Source organism: Rhipicephalus sanguineus, chromosome 1 (genome assembly GCF_013339695.2).
Source record: "Rhipicephalus sanguineus isolate Rsan-2018 chromosome 1, BIME_Rsan_1.4, whole genome shotgun sequence".
NCBI lineage: Eukaryota > Metazoa > Arthropoda > Arachnida > Ixodida > Ixodidae > Rhipicephalus > Rhipicephalus sanguineus.
This window is the reverse complement of record NC_051176.1, coordinates 84,091,023-84,115,097: the sequence shown is the minus strand read 5'-3', so window position 1 is coordinate 84,115,097 and position 24,075 is coordinate 84,091,023. Positions and strand designations below refer to the sequence as shown.

Genomic DNA, 24,075 nt, shown 5'->3' with positions numbered 1-24,075 from the left:
TTCCCCACAGTAGCAATCATGCAGGGCATTTATTTTTTTTTTCTTTGCATATCTTGACATTCAGCGTAACTTGAAGAACAGGTGGTGTTTGGGTGAGTTAAAAGTGCTTGTTTTCTAGCTCGAATAAAATAGGCAGGTAGTCAGCGTACTGGTACTTTCGGAAACTTCATCGGGCACCTAGCGCTCTTGTATTGCGTAGCGCAAAATACGTGCTATTATTGGTTTGTCTGTGTTTGTCAGTGTTCGGAAGTCTTCCCACGGTTACACGGTATTTTTAACTAAGCTTATTTTGTTTATACTCTAAGAGGTTTACTTAGGAGAAGAGGAGATATTCCTCATGCATTCCTCCCTTAGGAGAAGGGCTGATATTCCTCAAATTCAGTTGCACTGCATTTGAGGAATATCAGCAACTTGAGTACCTTTCAAGATCTAGAAAATATAGCATGCCCACTAGTGCCTCGCCCATTTTAATGTTTAACTGTTTTCAACAACGTGCATTTATCCAAAGCCGTCCCCCTTTTACTACCCCCGTTGCCTCCGTGCCCCGCAGATATAAAGGTACGTTGCAATGTTACCCAATGTGATTTCAAATAAATTTGTGGTATGTATACACGTACAGACCTTAAATATATGGCATATATGGCATATATGGTTTCAGTCTTTTCCTCCGAGCGTCTTGCAATATTATTTATTCGAACATGTCAATAGCATTCTGGTCCTCTAGGGAAAACATCACGCGGAATGCTTCAGCGAAGAAGTCTTAATCGATCTCGCACACAACAGTGCGGCAAAACACGGCAAGGTGTGGCAAAAAACTAATCCCAAATACTCATTTCCCTGTGAGCTTGTAGTGTTGAAGCCACCTCGGTGAGAAAAACAAAGGCAGCTTTATTGGGTTCCGAGCAATTTATTGTTAAAGACACGGGGCGTGACTTTCCATTGACTACTGCGCACAAATCTACGGCATAAAGAATGCCGAAGCAATAATAGCGTTGCTGAGATAATGCTCATGCATGCGCATGAACAAAAGCACGCCGGCCAGGCAAAAGGCTGCTTGAAGTTATAACCATTACAAAATAACTTACTTCGCATTTCCGGGCGTTTTCTGTGGGCGCAAACTTCTTGCGACTGATTTTGTTAGGCCTTCCTTCAGCTTATATTTTTGTCACCGCGAGGAACGAAAAAAAAAAGAAAAACTTTTTTCTGTCCTCCGCGCTGGGGAGGCAACCGAAGGCATAGAGACCCGACATACTAGCACGTCACGCTCCAAACATTAAATTCAAACGCGGAATTCCTGCGTCCACTCAATTTCAGGTACATAAACGCTTCTAGTTTGCAACAACAATGCGACAGAGGCGCGTGAAGTACTCTCTACTTGCTAAAATCGCCACACTCCACGCTAGAAAACACAGTGATCCGTACCTATCGCCGGCACAGCGCTGCCGCCGCTGGATCCTTTGCGCGGGGCGCGAAGGCGAAAAGATCACGTGGCGCACACCGGCCTATCGCAGGGCGCGGCGGCTGAATCAAGACCTTTCGCTACTTTTGAAAGATAGAGGGATTTTAATTCCCGTTTTACCCAGGCGACGTGTAAATAAAAGAGTGTGTGGAGAGTACTCGTTGAGTGCGGACGTTTCTTCTCCTGCGGCGCTTTGCGCCACACCGCGTGTTCGGGCTGGCCGGCGTCCCTACCGGTCGCGTTGGTCACCGCCGGTCTTCGCCTGCTGCTGCACCGGGACTATCAGCCCGCAACACAGCACTGATGTTTCCCGACATATTGCCAGATGGCGTCCATATCTCACGCAGCGCCTCTTCTATCGTCTTTAGACGACATTTGCAGCGAAGCACGCAGATATTTATTTGCTTTTGTGTTGTTTACTGGCGCAACACTTCAGAGAAGCTGAACTAGCTCACAAAATCTGTAGATAACCGCTCCTGTGACTGCATACTATATTCGCTGGCACACGGCAGGCCTGCCCTCGACGGTGAATGCGACACGCTAAGCGAAGAAACGATTTACTGTAAGGTTACTAAAGGGATACGTACTTCCAAGGCCGCTGTCTCGCTCCAGAGGTTTTCCTCGATTGGGCAACGTGAGTGTTCGAACTATTGTGCTCTTGTGCTCGTGAGCCGTTGCATCATAATTTTTTCATCTGCAAAGTATTGTGGTCTATATTGCAAGGACACTAAGTGGCCAATAAAAGAAGCGTGCTTCCCTAATTTCTCTTGTTATTCTTCCTGTTCTCTCGCACATGCAATTGGTGAGCCGTAAAGACGCGATACGATCGCGTAGTTATCAAAATAATGTAAAAGGTCAGCAATTTTAAAAAATTTCAATTTCGCGCCATGTAATGCAAATGCGCGACGTCGCTACCACTTCCGGTTGTGAGGTCATATTTAATTTTTTAATTTTTTGATTGCTGTTAATTGTCCCCGCGATACGTAGATGGCGACGGTGGCAACGAGCTGCCGACTACTTGACACTTGGCCTTCTATGGAAGTTTCGCTGCCAGTTTACATATACCTTGCATCGGGTGCGTTATCCGAAGGTTGCTGGTTCAGCCACTGAGGCGGCAAGTTGTGTTTTCGTCAACTTTAATTTCTAAACATTTATACCATAATTACTACAATACAGTTAAAAAACTACAAATAACGTCTCCTATGCCTCCCTTGGCTTTATTGTCTGTTGGTTTTCATTAAGGTTGTGTTTAACAAAGCAAAACGAGCCCTTAACTTCAATCTTTCGTTAAAAACAAATTTAAAGCTTTTAAAAACGGCGCTTGATGCTATAATCTCGCTACATCCGAGTGAAGCTTTAGGTTGCGCCTGTATGCACTGACGCACCTATGGCGATCAGTCAAATGCGCTTTCATGCGCCAGATAGAAGAAAGAAAACAAAACTCGGCGACGATTCACGCATTCTGACGGGGTGACACGGCTGAAGAAATCGCCAATATCCGCCGCAAGCGTTTTCCTCTTGTTCTCTACGCGCTCACGCTTCAGTTCAGCGTCTTCACTTGAACGTCCACGCGGAGGCGGGTTCGTACTCCCGTCCGACGCATCAACACGCGCCTCGTCTTCCGTGAAAATACGCGAGGGCTTCGTGACAACCGGTTCTTCCCGCTTGACGTGAATTTCTCCTTCGCGCCAGAACTGAGGAAGATAATGGCGCATTTCTGTCATTTGCATGCGGTAAACACCCCAGGCTGAGTGTCTTGGCTGCCGCAAACGTTAGACGCATGTTTTCTTTTCCCGCACGCCGCATTTTGGAATCCTGTCAGCGCTGGTTTCCGGTTGCCTTATTTGAACGCTCTCTATGGGAAGACAATTGTTTTCTCTAGAGTCTTTTTTTTTTCCATACCTCATTCTACAAGCAGTGCATTTCCGCCTACATCAACATCGCGAAGGAGCAAGAAGAAAATGCTGCGGTAAAAGCAGACACGTGCGCTCACGCGGTTCCTCGATTTGCGGCGAAGCCCTGCAGCAGCGGTGGCGCTTTTATTCGGCCCGAAGCGTCGCCGTGCTTACCATACGTGGCGCGCACCCAGTATCAGAAATTTCTCACTGTGCAAAGCGGAGTTTAAGTTCGTCTTCAAGCGGCCGCAGTTCCATCAGGTGCTGTAGAGTGCATACGTTTATATATATGCGTTCGATGCATAACGCTATAGAGTTCTTCTCTCGGATTCACAGCACTAAGCTAGATTCGCTCGTCATTAGATGTAGTTTTGAAATAACAGTTAGCAGATTTTGTCCGCCGAGGTGGTACATTGGTTACGGTGCTCGATTGATGACACGAAAGTCGCGGGTTCGATTCCGGCGGCCGTGATCGCGTTTCAGTGGGGGCGAAATGCTAGAGGCCCGTCTACTGTGCTATGTCAGGGCACGTTAAAGAACCCTAGCTGGTATAAATCCGGAGCCCTCCACTACGGCGTTTGTCGTAGCACCATAGTTGTTTTGTGATGCTAAATCATGTGAATCGTTCAGTCAATTAGTAATGTTGACATTGTATATACATGCCTATGCTTCGGCAACATTATGTTCACTTACCAGACTGCCATCCATTGTCGTAGACATACAAGGCATAATGTGGACTAAAACTGTCCCCTCGCTGCTTTTATTGCCAAATTTATTTGAGATTGACAGGTGAAGGCTTAATCCATGGCGATCATGCAGCCTAGATGTCTGCAAAAGAAAACGTTATTAATGTATGAGTTCACGTCTGCCATACTTGCCCCGCGCAGCCAGGCAACTTAAATACAAGTTTGAATTACCACGTGATAACACTACCATGAAAGCTTTCCTGATGTTTCACGTACATGAAATTTTGTACAGCGTCGCCTGCTGGATATAAAACATGCAACCCGTGCTAACGTACATATGTACGCGAGCGTTTGTGTGTGTATATTTCAAGACGAACGCCTTAGACCGCGAAAAGTGACCATCGGCGTCGGCGTCAAGACGAGCAATGTAAAAAATCATCATGTCATGACCACTCCCTTGACCTCATCACGACGACACAGATCGCAAAATTTTGTGACGTCACTATGACGTCACATAATGTGACATCGCATGAGCACGTCTGAGAAGAAAAAGGAGAAGATGGCTTTCGCCTTCGAGTCGTCTTAGGCGAACGCATAACGGACCGCGCGAGTTTGTAATATTCCTTTGTATAAAGCATTGGTTCTCCCCATTCTTCAATACGCCTTGGTGGTTTGCAACTCACACATGCAGTTTAACTTAAATTCAATCGAATCCGCGCAAAAAAAATTCACCGACGATTACGATACTGCCTAATGCAAATTATGAGTGCAGCTTCGTTTTGCACAAAACATAATTTTTGTGAAGTAGGACAGCACCCACTAAGCCATTATTCGTCTTTCTGCAGATAAGCGAGGTACCCGCTACACATCTGTAAGGTATTATGTGCACTTTGTTGATTCTGAATGTGGCTGATGATGATAAAAAAAATTATGGCTGAGCACATTGCAGCGGTGGGAAGCATTAAACCACACACTCATTGCGCAATTAGCGTTGTGTGATGACTATTTTGTTCTTCTGCCCCGCTATATTACATAGGTTAACGCGATTCCTTGTCTGACATGAAACCCGTGAGATCTACCAGAGTGGCTCTGTGGTAAAATATTCGACTGCCGCACAGAGGGCCCGCGTTCAAATCCCACTCGATCCTTGTACTTTTTTTCTCATTTCCTTTTTTCAAGTCTATCGGTTATTTTTTCATGTCTATCGGTTACGCCACCTTCGGCAACGGCGACGGTAACGGCGACGCCGCATGACGCAGGAACGGTAGCCTGACAGCTGCGCTCTAAAAGAAATTGCGGGAAGTTTGCATTAAGTCGCGCAAAGCTTGGTACAGCGCAGCACCGACCCTTCGCCGCTCGTATACTCCCCGTCGACCAACATGTCTAGCTTCGAAATGCACGGCTTCCTCCTCAGCAGTACGCAGGCAGGCTCTGCACTATAGAGCGGAGGTTGCGCGCGATGTGTCCGTCGGTGGGCGTAGCTTAGCTACTGCTCATGCGCGGCTCGGTCAGGTGGTGCGGTATCTGGTCGATAGACGGCGCGATGCTTGCTTCCTCTTTCTTTCTATCTTTTTTTTTCTATGTCTCTTTACTTCTATCTCTGTCTTTCGCTGATGTTCTCTCTGTCTCTCTTTCTTTCTGCATTTCTTTCTCTCTATTTCTCTCTTTAACATTGTTTTTGTGCTACGCTGTACTCTCTCCCCTCCTCCTTTCCCTCCTCCTCACAATCGCATCTCTCCTCCTCACGCTCACTTCCCTTTCCTACCCCCTTGCTACACTACACTATACAATGCTATGCTATGCTCTGCTAGCGTGCCTGGATAGCCGAGTGGTTAGGATGCTCGCCTTCTGATAGAGGGTACGCGCGTTAGAATACCATCTCGGGAAGAATTTCTTTCGGCAAGAATTTCCCTCTTTCTTTTTCTTTATACATTTCTTTCCGTCTCTGTGTATGTTTCTCTCCTTCCTTCTTTTTTCTTTCTTTCTCTCTGTACTCGTTCTCAGGTCGCTGCACTGTGGCACATACCCGTTAAGGTGGTGATAGTTTTCTTTTTTCTACTACCTTAATTGAGAGTATATATATATATATATACAGGGTGTTTCAAGAAATGTGTCCAACCTTCTAAAAAAATCAGGAAAATGCGATATGTGCTCGGGGCTTTCAGAATTGCTTTTTCTGTAGCGGCAGGAATTTTAAGGTAGATAAGGACATCATTTAGGACAATAATTAAGAAAGTTACGTTAATTAACTTTTTAATTAGTCGAGATAGGTGATTGTGTCAAATGGGAGAATTGAAGTTCTTCGTGCCAGAAACCCATCCCAACATTCAGATTTCGAAAAAGCGGCCTCTAGTAATAATTACGAAGTAATGAATTTGAACGAAATGCATCGGCTTTCAACAGCGAAAGCCATCGAATTCGGTTGAATTTCGTTACTTCGTAATTATTACTAGAGGCCGCTTTTTCGAAATCTGAATGTTGGGATGGGTTTCTGGCACGAAGAACTTCAATTCCCCAATTTGACACAGTCACCTAACTCCACTAATTAAAACGTTAATTAATTTATATTTCTTAATTACTGTCTCAAGTCATGTCTCTAACCATCTTAAGATGCCTAGCGCTACAGAAAAAGTCATTCACTCATTTTGGACGTCTCAGAAGAATATGGCAGTTGCGTTCTTCCATGTTTCTGTTTGGGTTTTGCCATTGAATTTGGTTGAATTTCATTACTTCGTAATTACTACTAGATGCCACTTTTTCGAAATCTCAAAGTTGGGTTTGGTTTCTGGCATGAAGAACTTCAATTCTCCCATTTGACACAACCACCTAACTCCACTAATTAAAAAGTTAATTAATATAACTTTTTTAATTACAGTCCCAAATACTTTATTTAAGCATCTTAAAATCCCTGCCACTACAGAAAAACCAATTCTGAAGGCAGCAATCAAATATCGCATTTTCCTGATTTTTTGAGAAGGTTGGACACATTTCTTGAAACACCCTGTATATATATATATATATATATATATATATATATATATATATATATATATATATATATATATATATATATACTATTGGCTCTGACTCGCTCTTTGAACCACAACCGGCGTTCGCTGACGCACTAAAACGACCTACTCTTAAGATGTCCGTGCTTCAGTGGTGCGTTTAGGGGAACCGAATCGTCAGTGCTTGGAACCCGCCCGGAGATAGCCTTCGATTAACTAGTTGTGACAAGATCACACACAATGTGTATAGGAACACAAGATAAGCACTCAAAACGCACCCACTCACCCTATTTATCCAGCACTATTTCTTTGAATATGTCCAAAAGTTCCAACTGACCGTTTCTCCTATACTTCTGTATCTATACCATCAAACTCGCTATAGTCGCTAGAGGCGGCAGCGGTGCGGCGGCTTTATTGAAGTTATCTGAAATGACTCATTATTCGTAACGAAGGGCTCAGTATCTATGATTTTGAAAATCTGCAGCCTCAGCATTTCCTTTGCCACTGTACTTTTACTCTGTCACTTCCCCGGCGAATGTGTCGCCAACCGGGTTCAGACCGCTTGAATCTGTACCCCACTCTTTTTATACCTCTGTCTTTCAGCACGCACAGAGCTAATCAGTAGATTTTTTTTTCATTGCGGAGGATTTTGCGCAAGGCATCTGAAGAACAAATGAGCGAAAGTCGTATAAAAGCTTCAAAATGTGCATGGTGAAAGTAATGAACTGGTTCCTCTGCAAACTTATTGTCCGTCACCCAATGGTCGTAAATGTTAGATGGTTGTGGCTGCAGTCCTGTCCTGAATACGGGATCTCTTTTGGATAATACTCTTTGACGGGAGGACATGTCGCTGTCGACTTGTCGATTTCAGGTTGCGTAGTCATCGTTACGACAAGTGGTACGAAGACGAACCCCATTTTCGAAATGTTGCCTATTTGCAGTCGGAGTCATCCATTGTTATACAGCTGCTGATTCTTTCAAGTCCCTAATGTACCCCGAAAAACTCGCCACTTCTCAAGATAACCAGTTCTTATACATACTGGTTCATACTTGGTAAGGTCATTGTAGCAAAAAAAAAAAAAAAACTCACAAGGTCCCTTATGTAACCGCCTAACACGACTCGAAGGTGAGAGCCATATTCATCTTCTTCTTCTCAGTTGATGTACTAATCCTCTCACGCGCCCCTCCGAAAGATTTCTGAACCAAACGTGGTTTCTCACTGCCTCCGAGATCGGAAGCATTGCAAGCTTCGTGCACTTCCTTTTTTTCTTGCGCTGCCTCCGGGAACGGCGCACGTTTTAACAAACGACGGTGTCATGTGATGACGTGTGATGACGTCATCATGTGACGGCACGTCATGATGACGTCACGATGACGTCACACATATTGCCGATATCTGACGTCGTCATGACATCATATAGTGACTTCATCACGTGATGGCAATATATGCATCACTCGTGTTGACGCCGACGCCACCGCTGACACCGACCGTCAGTTTTCACGTTTGATGAGGCATCCAAGGCTTTCGCCTTAATAGAACAAACGCAAAGAACAGAAACACAGACACAATGGGCACGCCCTTGACCTTGCTCTTACCTTGCTCGGCGACCACTTTTCAGGGACATTTGTCGCGGGTGACGCAGACCTGCCGCGAGTTTCTGTAGAAACCATCGGCGCAGTAGCACCCGTAACGGCAGTCGGATGTGCACTGCGGTCCAATCTGTGGCCGAGCGCAGGTGGCCTCGGCGCAGCTTCCGCTTACGCACTGTTTCCACGTCTCGCCTTCCCCGCACGGCTGGGGACGCGGAGGCCACTCGATCGTTACCGGTGGCTCCTCTGCATTAGGAAAAAGCACGTGTCATGGGTTGAGAAATGTGGAAAAGAAAAGCTGGACAGGTATAGCATACGCGCGACCTGTTTGTTACGCTCTACATGGAAGAAAAAGAGGGTTGAGGGTCCCTCACCAGGTTTCGGCGTTACCACCAATCAAGCAAGGCGCATGTATCGCTCGGTGACGGTCATGTCTGCGAAGTATGAAATATATGACAAGAAAAATGCGGAGCCGCCATGGTCCATGAATTTATGTGAGTATGATCTACGATCTAACCCACTTAGAATACTCCTAAGAATGTTGCGTTCGATATTACAAAGAAGACGAAAATGCAATATGTATTCGATTGTCTCTTCAAACTTGCACCAGTCACACGTATGTGTACCTGACCTTCCAATCAGGAATGACTATAGGCTTCCGTAAAAGGAGAAGTTCCATTTCAAAGGGAATTTGGGGGCTTTGTGTGCCAAAACCATGCTATGATTACGAGTAGGGCTCCGTGTTTTCGGTGTTTATATTTCTTGAAAATCGGCGGGTGTTTATCGGAGTTTATATTTTTGGCGGAAATTCGGCATTTATCGGAGTTCATTTCTCGTAAATCCCGAATTCTCCGAAATTCGGAGTTTTGCGTTATTCTCAAAACCTCAAAATCTTAGATAAATTCATATTTCCATACTAAAACATCAAAACACACGAAGCACACTTTATTTTTTTTAGAAGGTCTGAACGCACAAAGATATACGTGCACAAGCGAAATACTTGAACACAAAACACCTGTATTTGTGCGTATAACAACCTTATGCTTAAAGCGTATTGTAAAACACGCAAGCATACTTTGCGAGGCAGCTGTCAGTGATCGAAGCGCGCTCCTTTCGATTGACGACTCTCAGCTTTGAAAATGCCCTTTCAACGTTAGCGCTAGAAACAGGAAGCGCCAGAAGACGCAGCGCGCAGCGAGAAAGCACTGGCCCATAGGTCGGCAAAAAAAGGTGGAGCTCACTCGGACTCACTCAAGAAATGTATTTTGCTCTGAGGGCTCACTCGGACCCAGACTCCCCAAAATTTTCCTCAGCCGGACTCACTCAGACTCACTAAACTTATACCCATCCGGACTCACTCAGACTCAAACTCACAAATATATTACTCAGCCGGATTCACTCAGACTCAGACTCACGGCTTCACCTGAGTCTGAGTGAGCCTGAGTGAGTCGACTCATGAGTCCGTTGGCGTAAAATCAGCTTTTTCTATCATCTGTCCATCCTCTTTAACGCGAATACGCACATAATCGGTGATCTACGATACGCCTTTGACCTTGTACCATCAAATACGAGTTATCGTCATATATCATATATAATAATTATCATATATCAATCCAGTAAGGACATTTTTATGAAATACACGACTGACACAGGATAGTTTTATCAATAACTTGCCATGAAAGAGTTTGCGGGGGGAGGTCATGCCACCCCTTCCCTTAACTCGCGCCTCTGATCAATAAATATTGAGGTGGCGCATGAATGCTAGTGCGCTGAGGAATGTGTGAATAGACTTGAGTATAAACGTAAGCCGATATAAGGTTGATGGTAATGCTGAAGATGAGTAGAGGGACCATAAGTCGGCAACAAAAGGTGGAGCCCACTCGGACTCACTCAAGAAATATATTTTGAGCTTAAGGCTCACTCGGACTCAGACTCACCAATATTTTCCTCAACTGGACTCACTCGGATTCAGACTCACTAATACTGTCTCCAACCGGACTCACTCCGACTCAATCTCGCCAAAATATTACTCAGCCGGACTCACTCAGACTCACGGCCCGATCTGAGTCTGAGTGATTCTGAATGAGTCGACTCATGAGTGAGTTTGCCGACCTATACACTGGCCACTGGACATTGTGAAGTCTCCAAAACGACCGGGGTTCAACAATGTTACATATTTCATAGCACTGAGAGTTCGAAAAATCACTCAGGAGCTGGTTCGTGTCGTCAGTTTCAAGACGCACTAATTCAAAAATAGGCGCATAGGTTTCAAACACGCAGGGCAGCTCATGCTTCACATTTGGGTTCACAATTTAAACTCAGTACCAAAACGATTCTTTGGTGTTCTGGAGTTGATCGCACAGGTTCCTCTCAGATGTCTGCCTACACTTTTTTCGGCGACAGCAGCGTAGTATCCGTGAAAGTCTGCGACAGTCGTTAAGCGGTCAATCTCGTGAAGGAGGTCCAACAGACTTGTGACATCTGTTGCGAAGACCTCGGTTGGAAGACCTCGGTATGGGATACACTTGGTGTACCAGGGTACTTTCTGCCTCAAGTTCCTTAATAATAGAGAGCATGGCACCCGAATTGGTCTTGAGAAACCTCATCTTAACGAGCAAGTCGTGCACAGCTTCAGGCGATGAAATAAGGCTCTTGAGCTTTTCACACTTCGTTCCCTTGGCTTCGTCGCTTCTTAAGAAAGACAAAATGGCGCACCAGTAGTCCAAAATGTCTTCTAGAGCTTCATAAAAAGAGAACCACCTCGACGGACATATTGTTTTCAGCGACTTGATGGACATGCCCATGGCCAAGCACACAAGACCAAACTGACGGCGCAGCTCCTGTGACTACTTCAACAGGGCAGGAAAGTGCACAACGAAATCGTGAACTATGTTAAACGAGATCGTCCTGATTCCATCCTCCAGAGCGTTGTTGAGTAGCTAGCACGGATCTTTGAATCGAAGCAGCTTGAATTCGGGGTTGGAGAGTTGGAAGTCCTTGTGAAGCTTCTGCATGTAGGAAGCTGATTCCGAGCACAATACAGGTATACGTCGCTTAATGCAGCTAGGCACAGTAAACTAAATCGGTCATACCATAATTTTATCAATGAGCGCTTAGAACTGGCCCTTTTGATAAAGAACGAAATCAGGTCATATTGACCTTTGAAATCGGAGTTTATAGGATAAATCCGAATTGTCAAAAATTTTACCGGCGAATATTTATCAGATTTTTTCGGATAAAACGTAAAACACGGAGCCCTAATTATGAGGCACGCTGTAGCGGGAGACCGCTGATTAATTTTGACCACCTGGTGCTCTTAACATGCGTCTTAATCTAAGTATAAGGATGTTCCCGCATTTGAGACGCGGCCGCCGGGGCCGGGAACCGAATCCACGTCCTCGATTTCAGCAGGGCGACACCTTATTTGCTATGCTACCACGACGGATACCATTTCCGTAATAGTACGTTTTGTTATCGCCCAAGATGCGTTTGCATTACCAGAGCAATAGCATATTACTACTGTGCAGTAGGAAGCTTGACGGGCCTATCGTTATGACAAATGAACAAGGTATATAAATGCTTCGTTCTAGAATTGTTTCGATGGCACCAGTTGTGACAGAACGTCTATTGGTGCCTTTTAATGATGTAGTGACTGCCGTCGGATTCGTTGATTCCACAAGCGCAATATTCAGCTAAATGCGCGTGCACTGATACCATCTCGTTTTACTGTTCCTTAAACCACGCATTAGTTTGCCTCTTGAGAAGCTATAAAGACGAGACAAAGACAACAGCTCGTCCCTACAAGCTTCTTCTTTATTTTATCTTTCTCCTCGTCCCCTGCACCTCTCTTCCGCGCCGCCCTGCGCCTGTCCTCTTTACACTCGACCACGCTGCAAGCACCCGATATAACGTAAGGACTAGTCTGTCTGGCCGCTGAAGATGCCTCGGGACGCTGCGATGTAATATTCTGAGCAGCTTGTGCAACTTCGCAAAGAGAATGGGTGCTATGTTGGTGAAGTAGGGACTATAATTTTGTCTAACTTGCCGGCACATGCGGCAGGCGCTCGGGCAGGTTCCCAGCGGGCCGAGCACTTAAGCATAGCATGTCGACGTTGCAAATCTTTGCAGCCTCACAGTTAATCGTGGGCGCCATCTCGAGTTTCGGTTCGTGCGCTGGAGCATCGTTCTTCGACGGCTGCAATACCGAAAAGTGCGTAGAGAGGCGCTTGCGTGTTGCACCAATGCCACCGCTGACCGCTATGGCTGCCTTAACATTGTCATCATCCAAATTTCTATATCTAATGACAAATAGCCTCTCGTCAGAACCCAGGAAATCAGCCACAGATCACAGGCCTCATTTAGGGGGCGAGGCCTTATGGCAGATATTCTATAGACCTTAACCGCATTGGCCGCCTTGACTTGCCTCTTGAGAGGTGTAACTTAGCGTGCAAGTATACGAACAGGCCGCCAAAGAAGTGTGGCTTGAAGTCTTACTTTTCAGTGGCTTGAAGGTCGAAGTAGTGATCGAATGAAAGCAGAACAGGCAAATGGTCGAACCTAATGGAAGTTATTTACGCAGGGTATCCATAATCGTTTTATGATTAGCAAAATTACGACCCTGCTGATTCTTGCGGAGTGATGAAGACTGGGTAATTCCGCGCAGGAAAACGAGACCGAAATGTGAAGGAGTGCGATTGCCGCGACCTTCAGCATCGTCCAGTGTGGCATCACTGTTTCCCTCGTATTTCCACGCAAGAATGAGCAAGGATCGCTATCAATCGCCTACCTTTATCCTTCCGTTGTTGCAAATGATCACGCTTGCCAGCACAGCCAGTTGACAAAGACGCTCGCGCATCTTCATCCGGCAACAAGCTTGCAAACAACGATGTAACACTGGGTGTTACTGAAGATCGCGACGACTGCGCTCATTGAAAACTCGGTTTCGGTTTCCTGCGTCAAATTGGGCAGGCATCATCAGTCTGTAGAAATTAGAACCAGTGTGTAGTCTGTAGAATTGTTGGAAATCTTAAAACGGATATGGATTCACTGTACAAAGGACGTCTCTCCTTCGGTTGGGTTCAATCGGCTCACGGTAACGCTTTAAATGATGGTTTGTTCTGTTAATTGCTGTGCAAATTTTAACCACGACCCACTTCAAGGAGCGTGCCGCTGTGATCAAACTGATTGCGCTAAAAGTGCGCATACATCTGGTTTTCTGTATATTATAACATTTCCGGACACGTTTCTTGAAGCACCCGGTCTATATATGTATATACATTAACTCTAGTCCGAGAGGAATTGGTGAAATAATAGGGTAAAATCACAAGAATCGTTAAAAAAACGAGGCTCTAGATCATGCGAATGCAAGCACCTCCAGATTGCTGCTTCATTATTGCTGCTATGAGAATAGTATCAACTCTATGCAAGCCAGGATTGCGTGCGTGTGCCTGTCATTTCAGAGACGCGCACGCAGTAAGCGCAAGCGCTGTCAGGCCAGATAAAAAGGCAGTGCTGAGTTTGCTCTCTCTTAAAAGCAAGCCGCTATTACGCAATTCACGAATCCCTCCTTTCAATCCATCCGACGCTTCCTGTCTACCCGTATGTGAACAGACTGATAAGGAGCAAAACAAACGGTCGTCTTTCACATTTGTGGGCGTGCGGAAAAAGGGTGAATGCGAAACCCCCATTAGTCATTAGCGAAGGCGAGCACATGCACGCTTTCTCACAAATAATTAGCTTTTTTCACGCCGTTAGCAGCGATTAATGCGAAAGAGAAATAAATGACCGCGAGAAGGTTTCTGCGCCTGTCTCACCGTCGACGCCAAGCGCCACAGCCACGATGCTGACGAGCAGAGCGACGACGAAAGCCTTCATGCTAGTGCGTTTCGACTGCAGCCCAGTGAAAAGCGGCATAGGGGCACGTACGCTCCCTTTTATGCACGGACCTTTATAGCGTTCGCAAGGTGAATGCTACATATACATACACGAACCATCTCAAGTATTCCTGCATTTGAAGCGATAAGCGCGGCTTACGGATACGCGCTTGGGGTTGGTGTGTTACGAAACACATCTTACTTCTTTTGCCTCCTCTCTTCCACTCCTCTCCTCCCTCTGCACTCTTCTCAGTCGCGTCTCACTCTCGCGGTCAGTGATCGAACGCTCGCTGTTTACGATTACACGAAAAACACTGTCGACTCAATCCGATAGCGGCTGTCCACTGAAGTGGCTTTTCAGCGAAGGACACTGCACAGTGCCGACGCGTAGGTGCGCATGCCAATGAACGTCCGATAGGAAAGCGGTTGACGGCCATTCGAGCGACGGATGTTCCCATCAAGCCGGCGCCAAGCGCAGTTCGGCCCTAGCTATATTCGGTATTCCTTCTCGGCTGCCGCCCCCGTTAATTTATTAGACCAGAGACATCGAGCAAGTGCGCATGCTGCGTGCCTTCTTTTGATAACTGCGCTTATGCTTCAAGATGACTAGACCGCTGGGCTAAGTTAGTACTCCATTATAACCATTTTTTAACTGGTGGAAAATGATGTAACAGAAATAAACAGTGACAAGGACAGAGTTGGGGCCACGACCTCATCTGCTTTTGTGTTTGTTCTATAGTTCCAGAGTTTTGCGCCATTTATACCTTTAGTAGGCGTTCGACAAACGGAAGCGTAAGCTCTCAAGCACAAGTGGAAGTTATTTATCGAAAGTTTTCTTATTCCTTGCGTAGCGTCACATTTCTACTTACTTCTTTTTTACGTCACGGTCGGCGGAATATTAACCGCGGGTCTCCCTCAAGGTTCGCAAGCTTTTTGGTACGCAATGCGTAACGTCTTGTTTTTGTTTGTTTCTGTTTCGGTAGGATGAAAATAAGCATAACGAACAAGAAAAAGAGTTCCTCGAACGTGTTCTGTCCTCCTAGTGGTTGCGAGTCCTTTATCCTATGTATTTTACCCAGCGATTTCAACTGATGCATTCCACTCGCCATAATCTTAACGTCAACTTTTCGTCTTTAGATCTACGATGCAGATCTGGCCGTTAAAGGCCGGTTCTCTCCTTTCATTTGTTGAATTCTTCTTCCCCCGTATCTCTTCCTTCCTTTTCTCCTTTAGCACGCTTTCTTTGTCTTTTTTTTTTCTTTTCTTCTTGCTTTTTTTTGCTTTACGTGTCATCAAGGAAAAGAGCGAATGCATTCGACTCCTAATGTAAAACCCAGTGGCGCTCTACCACTGCCATGCATGATTATCGGACCAGTGTGGCGCTGGGTACTGGGACGCTGGCACGCTGCACAAGGCACGCTGGACGCTGGCGCGCTGCACACTTTGTTTTAAAAATTGTGGACATGCCCAGATTGCAATGACGGCTGAAACACGAGCAGTGCGAAAAAAAAAAACCAAAAAAAAAAGAGCGAGCAGGAGTTGAACCCACCATCTCGACACTCCGTCCATTCTGAGTCTCACACCTTACCGCTACACCGCACTTACAATTTTTTTTCTTCTATATTGACACCACGCTTGGAAGACAAGAGACGGTCCTTTTTTTTCTTCATGTTATAACTGATTCCGCTAGCCAGTATTTTAGGTTCTGGTTTAGAAACGCAGATTTCGGTCTCTTCGTGCTCGCGACAACCTAACCAAAGACACTTGATTTGTTTATGTGCTGCCAAGGGTCAGAACATCTGCCTGGCACGTTTTGCCGCAAAACATATTAGCGTTACCGCAGATGTGTTGCGGTAATCGCACATACTAGCTAAGCGGTTAGCCATACCGATGTAGAAAACATCGTGCATATGAACTGCACACAGAACACTTTAGTTTCCTTCACCCATTTGGATATATTTTCTGCCCATGTTTACGTGCCGCGTACTATACAGCCGCAGTTGTTCACTCTATAGCCGAACCGACCATTACGCTTAGGGCTGTACTCCGTGCAGCACGATCGCTGTGAAAAACGTAGATATTCACTTACGAATAATCCAATAACCGTTCAAATGTGCTTTCGATCATACCTGACTAAAGCGAGGTCATATTTGCATCTTAGACTACAGAAATCAAGCTAAAAACGCCGAGATGGAGCAGCAGCGGCTAACTGCTGCCAATGAAGTGCGGCTTTGAGCGGTACGAGCCCATATGAAAGGACTGACTGCTAGAATCGGTTGATGCTGATTATCAGACTAATACTAATGTCATATTGTGTTGCAAATGACAAGTTTTTTCGGTGCAGTTATATAACTACATTAAGGACACTCGATCGCACACTGCAGTGAAAGCGCTTGCGCGGGCGCTCGCTCGACGGATAAATGTGTTTAGCGTATACGTAAGTCCGTCGCCTAACTAAAACTAAAGCTACATATGTGTAGGGCACAGAATAGAATATTATTTTCCAAATATTCGATAAACTTTTCTTTCGAAATCTCGTGATCCAATATCAAATCTTATACGAAGTCCACCAAGCACGCCTATAGTTTTTTCCGAAGTGCCGCCAGTGTTCTCAGTGCGCGGGCAGACACTGTACAGCGTGGCCAGTGCCTCCCAGTGCGCAGTGAGACACTGGGAATACTGTACAGTGTGGCCGAATGTCTTACAGCGCACTGGGCGGCACTGGCCACGCTGTACATTCTCTCTCAGTGCCTCCCAGCACGCTGTAGTACACTGGGACGCACTGTACAGCGTTTCCAGTGCCACCCAGTGCGCCGAAAGGCACTGGGACGCACTGGAAATGCCGTTTTTTGCGATAGGGGCGCTTTCGCATATTACTATGGGAATTTTGACAAACAATCTCTTAATCAAGTCATACTGTGTGTTTACTCAAGAAGTCTGAATGACCGCTTGACTAAGCTCTCGAACTTGCAGAACAGCCCTGACAGCTGCGAGAACAGAAAAAGCAAGTCATATCGCATTGTAAACCAGGGGCAAATGATACTCTGTTTTATATCGAACACCACAATCTAATGGGCATCATTATAGAAAAATGTTGTCAGTTGCAATATAGCGCCGATAAGCTCTCCTAAAAAGGAAGAAAGAAGAAACATCTAAGCGTATAATTCTTATGCTTTTGTGCAGCATTTTAGCACTATAATTTGAGCAGCTATAATTTTCATGGATGACATTAGGCGTCACTGGTAGAGTATGTCACGCTTTGCTCAAAACTACACAAACGTCTTTCTTTTGTTGTATTTTTGCTTGCTAGTGTTCAGCGCATTTGTCTCTGGTGACGCAGGCCTTGTGCTGGTCTCGATAGAAACCATCAGCGCAGTAGCAGCCGAAGTTGCAGTCTTCGGTGCACGCTGGTCCCACCACCGGTTGATCGCAGGTGGCTTCAGCGCAGCTACCGCTCACGCACTCCTTCCACGTCTCGCCCTCGGCGCATGGCTGCGGCTCCGGACGCCAGCTCCCCGCGCTGTCCGACTCTTCTGCATTTCGGTACCGCAACAAAAAATTCTTTGTTAGGCACGAAGGCTAGCATCTTGCGCGCACGTTCCAGCCGCCTGCGTCGCCACTGTCGGTTTACGAAAGTTTCATTAGAACAGAAAGAAGGTGTGAACACTCTCGAAGTGCGCAAGCTAACGTTCAGAGATGGCGTCAATCAATCAATCAATCAATCAATCAATCAATCAATCAATCAATCAATCAATCAATCAATCAATCAATCAATCACATAAATCAAGGTAAACATTTTTCAGACGTTCTAAATGCTAGTCTTGCAGTAAAATGTTTACGGACCGTGTAATCCGAGAAAACGCAGATTTTTCGTACACATTGTAAATGCAGTGACTAAGGTGATGTGGACGCATTCAGCTTTTTCTCATATCCCTTGCAAAACTTTGGCACTGAGTACGCGTGTGCGAGAGTTTCGTTAGAACAAATATGTGTAACGTGCGAACACTCTCAGAGTATGCCAACTACTGCTCCCTTAGCCCGTTAGCTAATCACTCAAGTTCTGATTCTGTCAATCAAGCAGCCAGTCAAATGAAATTAGTAAATATATTAACCCTTAGGTATGGTAAACTTCGGGCGTTGTTGTTGAGAAGCTGCGACTTACCCTGCCTAATCAAGTACTCGCCATGCTTACAGAGTAAATGCGACGCCATGCCCTTCGCAGCTGTAAGCATAACATCGTGGTTTAGCGCTAAAAAAGACAGGCACATGTGAGAGACAGGACAGGCGCTGTCCTGTCTCTCACATGTGCCTGTCTTTTTTAGCGCTAAACCACGATGTTAAGTACTCACCAACTCGCCCAACAACAAGTTCTTATGCTGTAAGCATAACTTTTCCACGTTCAACTTCATATCTCCTGGAATTGTTTAGCATTTTCAGGGTGCGCGTGGCGGTCCAGGATAAATCGCCGCTCTCATCGCCGTTTTTTTTTTTTTTTTTTGTGACAGCTTAGAGTCACATTCTCGGCCATCTTGCGTCTGATCTAATGAAAATTTCGCGCGCACCATCCCGGCCTTCCTGCTTCCCAAAGCCCGGACTGCGACGTCTGCGGAAGAGCGCAGTTACATATCATTTGAACATGCCTGCATACTCCTCATTCACATTTTAGTTATTAGGTGACTATTTGTCGAGTTAGAAACATAATTAGGACTAATTACTAAACCTCATTAACAAAAAATGAGTAGTGGCTACTACACTATACTGGGAACAATATACACTAGGTGTGTTTCGCGTAACGACGTTCCACTTTTTTTTCAATCGTGCTGCGTGATATTTGGGACAATCTGTATATTAGAGGTCGTGAACGTTGTTATTACTGTTCAGGGCGTCAAGGTTTGTAAAGGTTAATGCTTCTACCTCTACAACCTCTACTACCGTTACTACAACCTCTACTGACCGTGGTATGCTGCCCCGCCACGGTGGTCTAGAGGTTATGGCACTCGACTGCTGACCCGAAGGTCGCGGAATCGAATCCCGGCCGCGGCGGCTGCATTTTCGATGGAGGCAAAAATGTTTGAGGCTCGTGTACTTAGATTTAGGTGCACATTAAAGAACCCCAGGTGGTCGAAATTTCCGGAGCCCTCCACTACGGCGTCTCTCATAATCATATCGTGGTTTTGGGACGTTGAACCCCAGATATTATTATTACCGTGGTATGCTGCGCTGTTATTATTACGGTCTTGTGGAGAGTTTATTTATTATGTTGAAAAAACAGCTTTGTGCTTCGTCATGGCACAGGCATATGCAAGTAGTAAGTTATGATAATCTGGGTCCAAGACATTGGTTATATGTATAACCAATGTTATATGTATAACCCCCCTCCCTACCCCCACTGTGCGCACGCCTATCGTCCGGCACTCGGGTTTTAGTAAAGTTTTTAGCTACCCAAACGTAAATCTTCACGTACGTGCGTAAACGTTTACGTTTGCGAAACCACTAAATTGTGATGATAACTGCATTTAAACTAGATTTAATTTAGATAATATTGAATTACCGTTGCGGCCAACTCATAAAAGAGGTTTTTAGCGTTTGCAGTATCCCGGTATACGCAAAGGGGTGTAGCAATGCCGGGTTACCGGACGATGGTGTCGACATCTCGTGACGCTTCGTGCAACCAAAGTCATGGACACGTTTGTTTTCGCTTAGTGTTTTTGAGGGAAAAAATGAATAAAAAGGCAACTCATTCGTAATTATGCTGCTGCAAGGCATTTACATTGGAAGTAGAATGCCCGATGTTTCTGCAATAACAATTTTGTGCTTGCCTGGTTCACCCTGGCCCCGCTAGATGACGCCACTTATCCAGCCTGTCAGAGGCCTTCGGCCTCTCACGTTTACGGCTTCGGTATTCTAGGTCGCTCTAGCCTCGGTAATCCGGCTGAAACAAGGTGATCGTAAGTGGCGCTAGCACTTAGGCTTATTTTGACTCGGCGGCTGGAGTCTCCGCAAAGCGGATATCGTGAATAGCGACGAACGAAGGTGGATTTGCGAGATAGGGCCGTAAACGTAAAGCCTAACAGGTGATTAGTTTACGTTCCGTAAAGGTTCGTGCATGCGCAGAGTCCATCCGGTATCCGGTAACACGGTAACGTAAAAAAGTATACGTACAAGCAATACGTCCCTATTTTTATTTTATTAGGTAATTCTAGTTCCCTAGCGCTGGGAACCATAACAACAGCTAGTGCCTGAAATGATAGCAAATTTGCTACCTTTGTATTTCTACTTCACTGTTAGTAACTGTAAGTAGTAATGAAGTTACTACATAGGTAATGAATGTTGTACCTGAAAGTTAGTAAATACCAGTACTTTTTTTTAAGAGTGTACCTCAAGTGCATGTCCGGCTGAATAGATTGCTGTGATTGAATAACAGTATCTTACTTTCAGAATGGGCCGTGTGAAATTTCCTGATTTCCTCCAAACAAGTTAGTATATTGCCACGTCTCAATGGGTTTCCACTAAACCTGCTCTAGCCATCAAAGTCTTATCCTTCACCGAACAAAACAATCCACGGGTATCTGGACTCCACTCATCACTTATAACGTCGGCATTATAGGCATTATAACGTCGCAAAAGTACTCCATATGACCGAAAACGCGTTTTTTGTTTAGTCACAAGCATGTTATTTGGCTTGGTGACAAGTTGCGAACCCTGTATTCAAATGGCATTATTCACGTGCACCTACAACTTAAATGCTTTATATGCTCATTTTTCGTTTATCTGCGTCTCATCCTATCGCGTCTCCCCATTCACAGCATGTTGTAGAGTAACAATTTCAGAGCATACCTTTATTAACGTCATATCTATATTCCTCCAATGCGCAAGAACGATGCTGTCGCGATCGCATTTACCTAGTGAACGTCGAAAGCTGAAGGGCTTTCCTGCAGCTTAACTGTGACATGAAGTAATTGCGGCTATACGACATTGTTCATTGATCGGCTGAACTATGCAGTCCTACGTGTATAACAAAGATAGTCACTTAAGGCAATTAACTGTTTAATTATGTAACGCTGTTAGTTGCGGACAAAACTATAAGTTTTCGGAAAGGTTTCTTTCCAGGCGAATATCGGGTAAGACCCTGTCGTTATAAATCTTCCTCGAGCTTGCACATCGCAGGGGAAATTGAGTTTTGCATAAAAAAGCCACAAGTCCTGCGTACGTCTGTTCCTTCTCAAAGAGGTATACAAAAAGCAATCAAAAGCATTTTTTAAGTTTTTTTACGCACCATCCGTAGCCACCGTCAGCGCGGCGGAGCACAGAAAAAGAACTATCACGAAGGACGTCTTCATGGCGACACTTCTCGCTGAACTTGTATATCAGGTTATTCGGCGGAGACGGTGACGCTTACAGTCGGCTCCTGTAGGCGGCGCTTCTTCCAGACGCGACGATCGACAACAGATCGCTGGCTGTCGCCCCATAGCACACGAGTGATAAGCGGTTGACTACAAGCGTCCTAAAATACGGGGCCCTCCACAGACTCTTAAGACAAGACGCTCCTGCAGACACGTGCAGCAGCGCGTACTATCTAGCTGTAACACACGAACAAAAAAGATGGTAAGATAAGCCTGTTTGTATGACGTTATCGGATGCTTAAAAGGAGTGGTGACCTTTAGGTGTCCACTCTTTAGATAAGGCTGACACATCTCGAAGAGAAACACGGGCCAGATTTTTTTTTTCTTCAATAAGTGGGTCTGCCAATCGTGCACAAAGGTCACATGCTCTAGCTCAAAGGCCTTTCTGTGTCTGCCGCGGTAGTACAGGGGTTACGGTGCTTGGCTGCTCACCCGAAAGACGCGGGTTCGAACCGGGCCGCGGCGGTCACATTTCGATGGAGGCGAAATGCTAGAGACGTGTGTGCTTATATTTAGGTGCACGATAAAGAATCCCAAGTGGCAGAAATTACCCGGAGCCCTTCACTACGGTGTCTCTCATAGCCTGATTCGCTATCGGACATTAAAACCCATAAAACCAGGGCTGGGCAAAGATACTTTTAATTTGTATCGCGATACGATACAAGATACTCAGGCAAGAAGTATTGGAGATACAGATACAAGATACTGCCGCAATAATTGTATCCGATACGATACTTGGCAATTGTATCTTAAGATACTTCGATACATTATCAAATTTGTTATTAAAGATCCATATAATGTAGCAGCAAACGCCAATGTGCGAAAATGTCTGCTTGAAAATTTCTTAACTGTGACCTATTTTGTTTCACTTGAATGAAATGTCTGTTAGTATCTCAAGAGTTCTGCCCTTCTTGCTCAAAGTACATTAGTTTCCTTCCAAAATAACTTATTGGGGTTTGTTTTAGCTTCTTCACAGCACAGTTCTTTATACACTTCGCTGACAGCGGTTCTTGCTTGTTATTTTTGCAATTGATGGGAGTCGCTGCTCAGCTTGCCGACCAGCTAGCGGGTAGCCGTATAATCACAATAACTTCAATAAGAAGCCTTCCCACGACGGCGCAAATACCGGTGTGGAATTTTACCTTGTCCGTAAAAGACGGTTTGCACAATACCGTACATCCGGACAGGTGTACAGCAGCAGCAGCGCTGGTAGCATTTTCTTTTTTTCTTTTTCTTTTTTTCTTGGGCGGGGGGGGGGGGGTGCAACGCATGGTGTGTACTAGGGGTTTGAGACCTTTCGCTAGCGGCCCGGCCCACACTCATTACCGTTTTCATCCCATTTGTTCTTATTTTCGAAATGAGTATGTCCGTGAACTGCACAGACATGACTGGTCTCAAGCATTCCTTTCGTAAGGAACATGTGGTCACCATGTGCTGAAATATAACCAGGGAACAAAAACTCTATATTTCACAATATGCGTCCAGATTTCACTCGTTGTGTACATCGGTATCGATGTTTCTCGAATCCTGACTCCAAATCCCTTTCAGAAATGACCTATATATGAGACATGGGAAAGGCTTCCTTTACATCGTAATTTTGTTGAAACTCTCTCCCACCATCTTCACCGCCCCGGCCCTTGGAACTAAATTTCGCGACGGCGGCCCGCTGGCTATAAGCTGAGTTTGAGACGCCTGGTGTATACGCAGATGACGTAAAACTGCAATGAATTTTCATATTCTACTTATCTGCTGGCGTAAAGAATTCATTGTTAATAGACTCACTAACGTGCATGCGAGGCCCTACGTCACCTGTGCAACGGGAGTGGTCTACGAAATTCCGCTCTCCTGTGGAAGGGTTTACATCGGCCATACCGGCCGATGCATAAACGATCGAGCGAGGGAGCATGTTCTTCCGATAAAAGAATAACCTTTTGGCACATTTGCCTATGCACTGCAGCACGTGTGGATGTGAGGCAAGATTTGCCAATATCACTCTTCTAGGTAAAGCAAGGAGGTGATTGAGCGAGAGATGCTAGAAGCATACCTCATCCAAAAGAAAAAAAGATATCTGTATTAGCGATACGTCGGTGGTACTGCGTTCAGCTGAATTTAATTTTTTGACAGATTTCTGAACTAGCTCGTGCATTGAGACTGGCCAAAT

The 24,075-nt window shown here is 45.4% G+C and overlaps 1 protein-coding gene and 1 long non-coding RNA gene across 2 annotated transcripts; both read right to left on the bottom strand.

The window, feature by feature from the left end:
* Window positions 1-4,085: 4,085 nt before the first annotated feature.
* Window positions 4,086-14,566, bottom strand: LOC119393518 (uncharacterized). Its single transcript, XR_005183919.2, has 3 exons — window positions 14,452-14,566; window positions 8,645-8,884; window positions 4,086-4,182 (listed from the first exon to the last, which is right to left on the bottom strand). It is a non-coding gene; the product is annotated as an uncharacterized LOC119393518 (long non-coding RNA).
* A 3,148-nt stretch (window positions 14,567-17,714) lies between these two features.
* On the bottom strand, window positions 17,715-21,970 carry LOC125758136 (chymotrypsin-elastase inhibitor ixodidin-like). Its single transcript, XM_049414969.1, has 2 exons — window positions 21,788-21,970; window positions 17,715-18,044 (listed from the first exon to the last, which is right to left on the bottom strand). Exons 1-2 carry the CDS (start codon window positions 21,849-21,851, stop codon window positions 17,818-17,820), a joined length of 291 nt encoding a protein of 96 aa, XP_049270926.1. The 5' UTR covers window positions 21,852-21,970; the 3' UTR covers window positions 17,715-17,817.
* Between the last annotated feature and the right edge of the window lie 2,105 nt (window positions 21,971-24,075).

What these genes read in the sequence shown, in the direction of transcription:
- LOC125758136 (XM_049414969.1), bottom strand. Translation starts at nt 21,851, where the DNA reads ATGAAGACGTCCTTCGTGATAGTTCTTTTTCTGTGCTCCGCCGCGCTG. An exon ending in GCTGACGGTGGCTACGGATG is followed by an intron (nt 18,045 to 21,787) that starts GTGCGTAAAAAA and finishes ACCGAAATGCAG; the next exon opens with AAGAGTCGGACAGCGCGGGG.